Below are 12846 nucleotides of genomic sequence, written 5' to 3' on the forward strand. Positions count from 1 at the left end.
GGTGGGTAGGAGCCGCACACCAACCCCATCTCCAGTCCAGATGACCCTTGCCTTTGTCTGTCCCTCCAACTCCACCTGTCTCCCTCCGCTATTCCCACCAGGTTGGCGAGACCACCCCCACGAGTGCGGAAGGAAGACCTGGGCCAGTCTGCTGGAGCTGAGGGGAAGCCGGACATGGTCAGGATCGGTGTCCGGTGATGGAGGCGGATACCGGTAAGAGTAGAAGGGCATACACATCACACTTTGGTGGATACAGGTTTTTCTCAAACCTCGACCCACCAATGCTTGGTGCAAGGTGGGTCATTGGATAAAAATAAACGGGTGAGGTGTGTGTGTACAAGTATCACAAGTATCCAGTGGTTACCCTTGAGATACGATTCAGGGGAAAAAGGCATATGTGGCAAGGAGGAGGGCAGGGCCGGGCCGTGATGACGCATGACCAGCCCTTAATCAGGCTAATCAAGCCGATGAGAGGGATAAAGGCAGCCAGAGGCGGAGGTTCGGGAGGGAGAGAGCTACTAGCAGCTGCCCTGTATGTGTTTTTTGTTTAATTAAATATTACTTTGATTCTTTGTCTGGTACTTACCTATTCCTTGCCCTTTTACCTTGTTACAGAATAGAGTCGAGGCTGCGGTTAATTCCCGCCTCAGCCATCCACTAATACTGGGAACCAATTGGCCTGGCTTTAGAAATCTATTGAGGGTAATGTGTGTGGATGGGTCCTGCAAAGTAGTGTCACGGTGTGTGACGTGCAACGCTATTGCTGGAGAGGCGGTGCCAGGGACGTCAATGTCGGCTCCGCATCAGGATGACACAGACGAGGAAATTCCCATTCTCAGGGGCTTCCCTGAGGGGGATTTTCCTCTGAAGCAGTCATGTTACGAGTCCCTCAAGCACGCCTTTGACCAAGTGAAAGTAATTGATGGTCAACATCTCCAGCCTAATGTGGCGCCCATATACCCGTACTTTTCTATTATCACTATCAAAGAGCAGTTGTATCGAGTGATAATAAGGACACTTAGACCAAAGAGAATACAACTCAGCTGTTAGTACCAAAGAGCCGTCGTGAAACACTCCACCAGGCAGCTTAATATAACCCAGTGGCTGGCCACTTTGGTCACAAAAAGACTTTGAACCGTACAATGGCCGAGCACTCACGGTGACCTGCACAAATGGTATGCAGCGTGCCATGAATGTCAGTTGGTGAATCTACCGGCCACCCCAAAATCTCCATTGCGCCCTCAGCCATTGATCAAGGTCCTCTTTGAGAGAATTGGCATGGACCTCCTCGGGCCATTAGAGCAGACTGCACGCGGCCATTGCTTTGTATTAGTTCTTGTGGACTATGCAATGCAATATCCGGAAGCAGTCCCCATGCGCGTAGTGTTGGGGAGGCACTCTTCAGAGTTCCAAAGGAAATCCTCATTGATTAAAGCACAACATTACACTTCGCAAACTATGCAAATTATTAGGCATTAAATTGATTCTCACCAGCGTTTTTCATTTGCAAACCGACGGGTTGTTCAAACTATGTAATAAGACCTTAAACATGATTTGTAAGTTCGTACACGAAGACGCTAAGAATTTGAATAAGTGGCTCGAACCCCTGCTGTTTGCAGTACGAGAGGTCCCGCAAGCCTCCACGCGGTTTTCCCCATTTGAGGTACAGTATGGGCACCGGCCACGTGGCGTGGAAGCTTGGGTGGAAGGACCTTCGAATAGTAAAAACCAAATTCAATACATTCTTGACCTTAGAGCAAAACTCCACACTTTGGGGCAGGTAACACAGGAGAATTTGCTCCAAGCACAAGAACGTCAACGCCGACTGTACGACAGGGGCACTCGACTATGGGAATTTGCAGAGGGAGATAAAGTGCTTGTATTGCTGCCTACTTCGAGCTCCAAATTACTTGCAAAAATGGCAAGGACCCTTTGAGGTCACATGACAAGCCGGAGATCTTGATTAAGAGGTTAGGCTAACGGATAGGAGATGGGCACATCAGATCTACCACCTCAACCTCCTCAAAGCATGGAGGGAGGCGGTGCCTGTAGCCTTGGCGACAGTAGTTCCAGAGACGGCGGAGCTCGGGCCGGAGGTATCTCCCAAATCAAGTTCATTCACCCTGGTCCCTTGCGGTGACCACCTCTCACTGTCGCAGCTTGCAGACATTGCCAGGCTTTTGCCAGACACGAGAATTCGCGGACATGTTTTCACCCCTACCCGGTCGCATGAACCTCCTAGAGCACCATATCTAGACCACCCCTTTGGTGGTCATTTGTAGCCACCCCTATCGTCTTCCTGAACACAAGAAAGTGGGCCTTCACCCTTTGTTCCGATCACGCTCATCTGCAGTGGCTCCACTGCCTGAAAGATACTAACGCGCGGATCACCGATGGTATCAGCCCTTTAAGTTCGAGGTGATCCACGGACCGGGGGCACAGGTGGTTGTCGCTGACTTTCTCTCCAGTAATGGGGGTCTTAGGCAGGCCGAATGTTGCCCCGGCCTGAGTCAGCGGTGGGGGTATTTGGCATAGTGATGATGGTGGGAGACCTGAAAAGCCATGTCAGAGCATCAGTGTGGGGGAGAGGACTGTGGCTCAGAGCAGTAATGTCTGAAGGACCATCAGCAAGACAGACTGTTTATATTGAGGTCCCTATTTGAGTTGGCCTCCAAGAGCCATTTCTTTTTTTATTTTCTGTGAAGCTAAAGTGTGTGAATAAAATACTCAACTGTTCACTGTCTCCTGACTGCTCCATTGCCCATGAACTTGGATAGTGCTACACCATAATGTGCCATTTCATCATTGAAATTTAACTTATCAGTAAGGTGTTCTAGACTTGTGCACTTGATGAGCGACACACCGTAGATAATTTGGGAGAGCACCTTCGAGGAGCCATTAGCAATTGGGGTCTTGATCACAAGGTCACGGCTTGTCTCCATGGCAATGCAAGCGACTACAAAGAACTTCTGGAATGGGAGTCAGTGGTATGCTTCGCTCACACACTGCAATTAGCCATAAAAATGGATTGAAGGCTAACGCCATGACCCGACTGATTGGTGCATGCACAAGACTGGTGAGCCATTTTCACCATATTGTGGCAACCGTGGTACTGATGAAAAAGAAGGAACAGCATATTTTGCCCCAGCACAAACTAATACAGTCCTGTAAAACACATTGGCAGCGACATGTTCTCTCGACTTCACGAACAAAGATGGGTGATCATTGCTGTACTATCTGACAGATCTGTCACCAAACATTCAGAGGCCAGGACTTCGGAGTTATCTGATGAGAATTGTCTCACAATCAAGACCATGTATTGAGTCCCTCAAAAAGGCTACTAATGCATTATGTAGCGAGGCATTCTTGTTGGTTTCCATTGTGTTTCCTGTGACTTTGAGTTTATTGAACATGTTGGTCACACTCAAAAAAACATTTTAGCCTATATTTAAGATCAATTTAATAACAAATTTCCATCAAATTGAATTCCACCATTAACTATATTAAACAAAACATATATATATATATATATATATATATACATTTCATTAACTTCTTTCAAGTTAATGGAAATTTGTTATGAAATTGAAAATTATTTTGAGTGTTGTGTGTTGAATATAGACTAAGTTAAAATTTTATTTAATACAATTTTAGTAACAATTAGGGGTGGGTGATAAATACCACAATGTGCTTGAGAATTTTGGTCGATTTAAATTATTATTCATATTATTATAATTATTTATGGGGTGCATGGTGAGTTGTGCATGGATGCCATGGAGAAAAGTGTGAAGGCTCCACAGGCTTCACACCCATTTGTATGGCTGAGGCTAGGTCTCAGCGGTAATGCGCTCAACAAGTCAAGTGATTAGATGCACAGATCTATTAGATGCAACTGAGATTTGTCCTCCGCCACCCGGATTTAAGCGAGTCACTACGCCACCACAAGGACTTAGAGCACATTGTGAATTGAGTGTTCCAAATTGGGGAGAAAATCCAAAGAAATCTGATTTAAAATGATGCTCAAATTATGGTAGACCTGGCATGTCCATTGCAATGAAACAACTATCAATAAATAAAATATTTAAAAAAGCCTTCACTTTGCATTGTTTTTCTATTAATCAAGCAACAAAAAATTAGGTTTTAACTCTTTATACAGTGCTGTGGAAAAGTATTTGTCCCCATCCTGATTTCCTCTGTTTTGTGTATATCTCATACTAAATTGTTTCAAAAATTCTAACATTAAACAAAGGCAATCTGAGTAAACACAAAATATAGTTTTTAAAAGATAATGTTATTTTTGAAGCAAAATAGTTATCCAATACAACTAGACCTGTGTGGAAAATGTATCTGCCTATTTATTTTAATGTTTACAATCTGCCTATGTTTTCTAACGTTGATTCATGAATGTCATGTTTTCAATACGTTTACGGTGCTAATAAATGCAAATAAATGCCCCATTTTACAGAGGCATTTAGTATGCTATGTCTGATTTTACTGTTAATAGATTGAGTTTAAAATAGATTGTATACAAATTTTTGGGCCGTTTTCTGAGGGTTTATTTTCGGTTAATCGGTTACAAAATGTACGTTTAAACGTCAGTGAAATTAGTCGTTGCGCACATCCCTATCAAGGACCTGTGTGAACCCTGTAATCAGTGTAGACAAAAAGTGCAGTAGGGGTAAATCAAGCGATAGAGAGATTATGATGTTTGACTGGTCATTTAATTTATGATCACATGGACAGAACAATATTTCAAATTTCAAAATATTGAGTTTTGCCCCCTTTCTTGTTTGATCATGATTTATCGAAATTCAATATATCATCCTATCTCTACTTAACTTGCATGTGGCGTTGCTGTGCAGTCCAGTTAAACCCTTAAACCTTTATTTTCGCGGAACACTGAAGACATTTCTGTTTGTGGTTGAGTTGGCAATGGCCTTTTAATACAGAGAAATGCTCACAAGCTCTCCTGTCCACAAAAACCCAGGGTTATTATGAAGTTACTTTAGACTTAAATGCTAAGCATATTTGGAATTACACAAATGTGTAAATCTAGAGAACTGAAAATTTTACACGCTCTGCTCTTTAGCCTCAAGCGTTCTTTGAGTATGTGCAATACACATCAGAGAACAGCTGTGCACATATAGTAAGTGCAGCGAGCAACATGTGCAGACTAGTTATTTAATGTAATCACAGCCTTTGTGGTTTGACAATTGTATCGCGTCGTATCGTGATTTGAATTGTATTTGGATTAATCGTTCATCCTCATTGTGAAGTGTCTCGAATGTTTTCTTTCTTGTGGAGCAAATTTGTCATTGAATTGACTTGTATTGTACATCAAATAGCATTCTCCATCACTTTATCACTTACACGGATTCGCTGTTGTCCGCCCTTCCAACCAGTGTTTCTGCTGGTTTATGCGGTTTTAAATGTACAGTAAATGTGTTAATAGTGATTAGGAAAAATTAACACGCAGTGCCATAGGATGATGATTTAAGATGGGGGTGCTGTAGTGGGTGGTGCATTTTTGTGTGTACATGTGTTTTAAGGGAAGCATAGACAAATAGACCCCTCCCCCCCAGAAGGGTGGCTTTCCTATTATCATCCAACATGAAAGCACAATAGAGCTTAGTGCATTATATTATCAGTGCATTCAGAAAACATGCACATAATCTAAACATGCTACAATTTCAATTCAGGTCACAGCAGACAAGAACATATCCACATTTTAGGTTCAAAAGCCCAAACCACACAGCACACAAGAACATTGCCGATTACATTTTTGCAGCAAGATTATAGCTTATCAGTATATTATTAAAAGGTACTGACAACTGTTCATATAAAACTGCTCTGCAGAAGACCACGTCGGGTTCCACTTCTGTCAATCAAGAACACAAAGCTGAGGCTGCAGTGTTTCTACCATCTGTGTACTTCAGCAGCAATCGAGATTCATCAGACCAGGCTGTTTTTCCAGTCGTTAACTGTCCAGTTTTGTTGAGCCTGTGTCCACTGCAGCCTCAGCTTTTCTTTCTGTTCTGTTCTTGGCTTACAGGATTGGACACCACACACACACACACACACACACACACACATACAGTGATTCTGTGTCAATGATCAAATGATGGGGAAAGGAGCTCTTAATGCTATTTGTTGTGCAAAACAAGCCTAGATGGAACTTTTGACAGAAATCAAATACTTTTCAGCTTCTGTAAAGTGCATTTTATTTACCACAGAAGCATGTCAAGTCTTAACTATCACCAAAACAAAGAATGGGATGTTTTTCATGTGGAGTTCAAAGAAGTACTTGATGCCCTTAAGCTAATCATGAATACGGCTTTTTGATTGCCATAACAAAGCGGATAGCTGCACTCTGCCAGCAGATTAATATTGTGGAGGATGAGAGTTTAAGAGATTTAATGCCAATTGCAATGAACATGCAACATATGTCCCACTTAGACTTTGGGAAACATTTAACGTTATTTGAATTTGTGCTATATTAGTGCATTTCTTTCTTTATACTGTGGAAGGATTTGTTTGGAAAATGTGAATAAAGAATTATATTGTTACATATTGTAAAGTGATTGAGGGGGGATAGCGGCCCGGCATTCTGCCCATCTGGAGTGACACATGCTCCAAACCCCCTCCTGGTATTGCATCTGATTCCGTCCTACCATCTGTGTACCTCAGATTCATCAGACCAGGCTATGTTTTTCCAGTCTTTAACTGTCCAGCTTTGGTGAGCCTGTGCCCACTGCAGCCTCCGCTTTCTGTTCTTTCTGTTCTTGGTTGACAGATGTGGATCCTAACGTGGACTTCTGCTGTTGTAACCCCTTTGCCTCAAGTTTTTACCTGTTGTGTTTTCTGAGATGCTATTCTGCTCACTACAATTGCACTGAGGGTTATCTCAGTTACCGTAGCCTTTCTGTCAGCTCGAACCAGCCTGGTCACTCTTCATCGACCTCTCTCATCAACAAGGCATTTCTGTTAGGGGTCGACCGATTAACGGCCTGGTCAATAATCGGATCCGATATTCATAATTTTTGTAGTTATCGGAATTGCTGTTTTGTCTGATCTGATTGCCAATACATTTTCAAATGCACTCCGTTGGCTTTGATGTCACCACCTCTCTCTGATAGGTTACTGCTTGTAGTCTGGCTCAATGTCCCACCCACAGTATTATGGGATTGGTTATATGTCACACGTAAATGGACAAACAACACTGTACTCTGTATTCATTGGGGAGAGGAGAGAAAGATGCATCACTGAGATGACCTGCTATTTTCAAAGGTAAGAATGCAGATACAGAAGTTGCAATAAACTTGTTTGTCTTTGGGCCACAATGTCCTCATTCTTGCCCAGTTCTTAAGATAATTTTTGTCTGGTGATTTATGATTTATCCCACCCCCCTTTAACTCTTAAAAAAAAAAAAATTACATTAATTACACATTGTAATTAGTCCGAATGGCTACATAATTATACGTTCTGAGATTGAAATGTCGAGACCAGACCTCTTGGATATTTAATTGAATACCCCTGCTCTATGCTAAAGATGCAATAAACATCACAATCATTATAATCCACTTCTGTGATGACTATACCCAGTTTAAAATTTTAGGGGTCTAACGATACTCCACTGAAAATGCCTGATTATAATGTAATGTTTGGGTGTAGCAAACTAGCAGGGAAAAAGGAAACATTGGTTAGCAACTTTTCTCTAGACTTTTCCTAATTTCCGTCCACAACTGCCGCCCGCTCACTGGATGTTTTTTGTTTTTGGCACCATTCGGAGTAAATTCTAGAGACTGTTGTGCATGATAATTCCAGGAGATCTGCAGTTACAGAAATACTCAAACCAGCCCATCTGGCACCAACAATCATGCCATGGTTGAAATCACAGAGATCACATTTCCCCATTCTGATGGTTGATGTGAACATTAACTGAAACTCCTAAGCCATATCTGCCTGATTTTATGCATTGCACTGCTGCAAAATGATTGGCTGATTAGATAGTCATATGAATAAGTAGGTTTACAAGTGTACAGTACTTAATAAAGTGGTCACAGAGTGTAAATAGTTGAAGTCAGATGTTTACATACAATTTGTTAGTATTTGGTAGCATTGCCTTTAAATTGTTTAACTTGGTTCAAATGTTTTGAGTAGCCTTCCACAAGCTTCTCACAATAAGTTGCTGGATTTTTGTACCATTCCTCCGGACAGAACTGGCGTAACTGAGTCAGGTTTGTATGCCTCCTTGCTTGTTTACAGATTGAGGTCATGGCTTTGTGATGGCCACTCCAATACCTTGACTTTTTGCCACAACTTTGGAGGTATGCTTTGGGTCATTGTCCATTAGAAAGACCCATTTGCGACCGAGCTTTAACTTTTCATGGCTGATGTCATAAGATGTTGCTTCAATATATCCACATAATTTTCCTTCCTCACGATGCCATTTATTTTGTCCCTCATGCAGCAAAGCACCCCGACAAAATGATGCTGCCACCCCCAAGCTTCACGGTTGGGATGGTGATCTTTGGCTTGCAAGCCTCACCCTTTTTCCTCCAAACATAATGATGGTCATAATGGCCAAAACGTTCCATTTTTGTTTCATCAGACCAGAGGACATTTCTCCAAAAAGTAAGATCTTTGTCCCCATGTGCACTTGCAAACTGTAGTCTGGCTTTTTTTATTGTGGTTTTGGAACAGTTCTTTATTGCCGAGCAGCCTTTCAGGTTATGTTGATATAGGACTTGTTTTGCTGTAGATATAGACACTTGTCTACTGGTTTCCTCCAGCATCTTTACAAGGTCCATTGCTGTTGTTCTGGGATTGATTTGCACTTTTTGCCCCAAATTATGCTTATCTCTAGGAGACAGAATGCATCTCCTTCCTGAGCGTAATGATGGCTGCATGATCCCATGATGTTTATACTTGCATACTGAATGTGGTACCTTCAGGCATTTTGAAATTGCTCCCAAAGATGAACCAGACTTGTGGAGGTCCACAATTTATTTTCTGATGTCTTGGCTGATTTCCCATGATGTCAAGCAAAGAGGCACTGAGTTTGAAGGTAGGCCTTAAAGTACATCCACAGGTACATCTCCAATTCAGTACACCACCTATCTGAAGCTAAATGTCAAAATTTTCTGGAATTTTCCAAGCTGCTTAAAGGCACAGTTAACTTGGTTTATGTAAACTTCTGACCCACTGGAATTGTGATATAGTCAATTAAAAGTGAAATAATCTGTCTGTAAACAATTGTTGGAACAATTACTTGTGTCATGCACAAAGTAGATGTCCTAAACAACTTGCCAAAACTATAATTTGCTAATATTAAATCTGTGGAGTGGTTAAAAAAAATAGTTTTAATGACTTCAACCTAAGTGTATGTTAACTTCTGACTTCAACTGTATATCAGCCTGCTGCTGAACTTATTAATGTTTGCACACATTTTGTACAAAATATTTTAAACTTGTTGGACTGTTAGAATGACATTGTCTGCTGCAAGAATCATACGCGATCTGATGTGGGTAGTACTGCAGTAGCATGCGTTATGCCTTTTTGTTTCGGTAAACAGCAGCAATATGAGATGTTATATATTTCACATGTCGGAGCTATAATTTCCATTACATTGAGGGTCACTTATTTTCATTGATATTTTCTTTTCAGACTTGATGGAAATTAAAGAAGAAAATAAAGAACCATTTGAAGTGAAAGAAGAAAGTCAAGAACTGAATGAAGTGGAGGAGGAACATCAGTATCAGAATCCTGATCATTTCATAACTGGAGAAACATATTTTAGTTGCTCAAAGACTGAGAATTATTCCTCACAAAACAAAATTCAAGTCAAAAAATCCTTCACTTGCCATCAGTGTGGAAAGAGCTTCACACAGAAAGGAAGTCTTAAAAGACACATGCTAATTCACACTGGAGAGAAACCTTTCACATGTCTTCAGTGTGGTAATAGTTTCACGTGTAAAGGATCACTTAAAGAGCACATGAGAATTCACACTGGAGAAAAACCTTTCACTTGCTCTCAGTGTGGAAAGAGTTTCACACTTAAAAGAAAACTTAACATGCACATGAAAATTCACACTGGAGAGAAACCGTACACATGCCTTCAGTGTGGAAAAAGTTACATAGACAAATTAGGCCTTAAAAGACACAAACAATTTCATACTGGAGAGAAGCCTTTCTCATGCCTTCTGTGTGGGAATAGTTTCAGGTGTAAAGGATCCCTTAAAGTGCACATGAGAATTCACACGGGAGAGAAACCTTTCTCGTGCAATAAGTGTGGAAAGTGTTTCACAGAAAAACAACATCTTAAGAGACACACAATAATTCACACTGGAGGGAGCATTTTTACATGTCCTCAGTGTGGAAAGAGTTTCACGCAGAAACAAAGTCTTCAGAGACACATAAGGATTCACACTGGAGAAAAACCGTTCATATGCCATCAGTGTGGAAGGAGTTTCAAACAGAAAGCAATTCTTGATAACCACATAAAAATTCATACTGGAGAGAAACCTTTCACATGCCCTCAGTGTGGAAAGAGTTTCACACAGAAAGGAAGTCTTGACAACCATATGAAAATTCATACTGGAGAGAAACCTTTCACATGCCATCAGTGTGAAAAGAGTTTTACTCTGAAACAAAATCTTCAGAGACATATAAAATGTCACACTGGTGATTAGCTTATCAAATGCCTTAAATGTGGCAATAGTTTCACGGGTAAAGGACACCTTAACGTGCACCTGAGAATTCACACTGTAGAGAAGCCTTTCTCGTGCCATCATGTGTAATAGGTTTGGGAACCAAGAAACGGTTCTTGTTCATAACCTGTTCCATTCTTTAAAAAATACCAGAATCGTATGATCTTTCGGTTCCATTGACGGTTCTCCTGTGAAATTTTCTGCCGATGCGCCTAGAACACCTTCCTGAAATACTCTGACAGTGTTTCCAGCAGCACATCTGTGTAGCAGCACTGCCCTCTGCTGACCCTACAGCATAAAACACACAGCTCTACCAATGTATTTGATTCCCGATCTCGAGCCGGCTCTATTGAATCTACAGCGTGAAACATATGCGCTTCCGGTATTTTTGGATTTCCAAAATAAATATTAAATTGTATTAATATTATTCTTTTGAATCTACAGCCCAAAATATATGGCACTTACGGTACAATTAGAATCCGGAAAGAATCATTCTAATGAGCCTGTTCTTTTGAAACTACAGTACAAAACATACAGCGCTTCCATTTATAATCCACTATACATGTAATCTTGTACTAATGTACTGAAGTACGAATGTCCACCTAAAAAAGTAAATGGCTGTTACTGACTTGTTTTTATGACTATGTATAATTAAAAATACATGAGTTTTTTGTAATCAGTGGTATTTTATAAAATAATAAATTAATTAATGAAATATGCCTTCACTTTTCTAATTGGTTTAGATATATTTATTTAAAATAGAGTACGGGTCTATTATTAGGTTGTATTTATGTCTCTAAAAAGTCTGCAAACACACCTTTTTCAAGAATTGTATTAAATTTATTTCTGATTTGTTATATCTGCTCTGTAGGAATCAGAAATTGTCTCATTATTTATCATTTCCAAATAATAATAATAAAAAACAAAAATGTACTAAAAAAATTACTGGAACCAGAATAGTTAAAGAGGAATCAGAACCGGAATCGTTAAATTCCTTACAATTCCCATCCCTAATGTGCAGTCGGTCACACACTCTTAAACAACATGAGAGAGTGCGTACTGCAGAGAAGATATAAACGTGTCCTTCATGTTTCCATCAATCATGGTCTTTAAAGGTGCACTCAGTAAGTTTTTAGCTGACTCTCATTCATTGCAATATTACCAGTGGTTTTGGACTTTATACTTATCGTCATGGGTGCACAAAATATATTAACTGCTGCCTTATTAACTTTTTGTCTTTTTTTTTTTTCTCCGTCTCATACTACACACATCTATATAATGAATATTCTTGGATTAAATAAAAAATAATTTTCAGACATGGTTGTGCACTGGACTGTGACCGGACTCCCACGTCTTACAAGCTCACTCTTGTGCTTGATGTCGTGCCTTTTATTGTGGCGTGAGAACTGCAGGTTGTAATGGATTGTTTCATGACTCCCGCAGGGACCTCTTGGTTGGACATTTTATCCTTCCACTTGCAATCAATCTGTTTGGACCATCTTGTGAAACACACTCCTGCTATACTATTGATTTGGGCTCCGCTGTTGTTTGTAGTTGGTATATTACTAGACTACAATTAAAGAGCAAAATGGAAAATTTTTAGGAGAATAAAAGACAAATAAAAGACTTTTCAATAAACTGGTTTCATAAGTGTGCACAAACTCTTGAGGCACTTTTTGGCTGCCACCTGCAATTTTTCACACCCAAATTTTGAAGCTCACTTTACACACATACAGAGAACTATTTGTTTGCATAAAATAGCTATAATGTTACAAAAACGTCATAAATAATACTGTATATGTTTACAATCTTATGATGAAATATATCTATATCTATCTATCTATCTATCTATCTATCTATCTATATATATATATATATATATATATATATATATATATATATATATATATATATATATATACATACACATTGCATATATACTGTATACACTGGCAGCCCAAATTTGGAATAATGTACAGATTTTGCTCTTATGGAAAGAAATTGGTACTTTTATTCACCAAAGTGGCATTCAACTGATCACAACGTATAGTCAGGACATAATGTCTGTGTTTCTTTGTCCACTCTAACCTTTTGTTTTTGATTTCTGTTTCAAAAGTGGCTTTTTTTTTGTTGCAAT

At 40.0% G+C, this 12846-nt stretch overlaps 1 protein-coding gene across 3 annotated transcripts in view; it reads left to right on the forward strand.

The window, feature by feature from the left end:
• The window catches only part of LOC127647422 (gastrula zinc finger protein XlCGF8.2DB-like), a 93346-nt gene that overhangs the window by 78052 nt on the left and 2448 nt on the right, over positions 1–12846 (forward strand). Inside the window, exon 2 of one of the 3 annotated variants that reach the window (XM_052131643.1) lies at positions 9667–11324. The exons of the other annotated variants lie outside the window; for them this stretch is intronic. Coding sequence (XP_051987603.1) covers positions 9667–10691 — 1025 coding nt within the window. The 3' untranslated portion in view covers positions 10692–11324. Of the gene's footprint in view, positions 1–9666; positions 11325–12846 lie in introns of those variants that run through there. 3 annotated transcript variants of the gene reach the window in all.

This window comes from Xyrauchen texanus, chromosome 8 (genome assembly GCF_025860055.1).
Source record: "Xyrauchen texanus isolate HMW12.3.18 chromosome 8, RBS_HiC_50CHRs, whole genome shotgun sequence".
Classification (NCBI taxonomy): Eukaryota; Metazoa; Chordata; class Actinopteri; order Cypriniformes; family Catostomidae; genus Xyrauchen; species Xyrauchen texanus.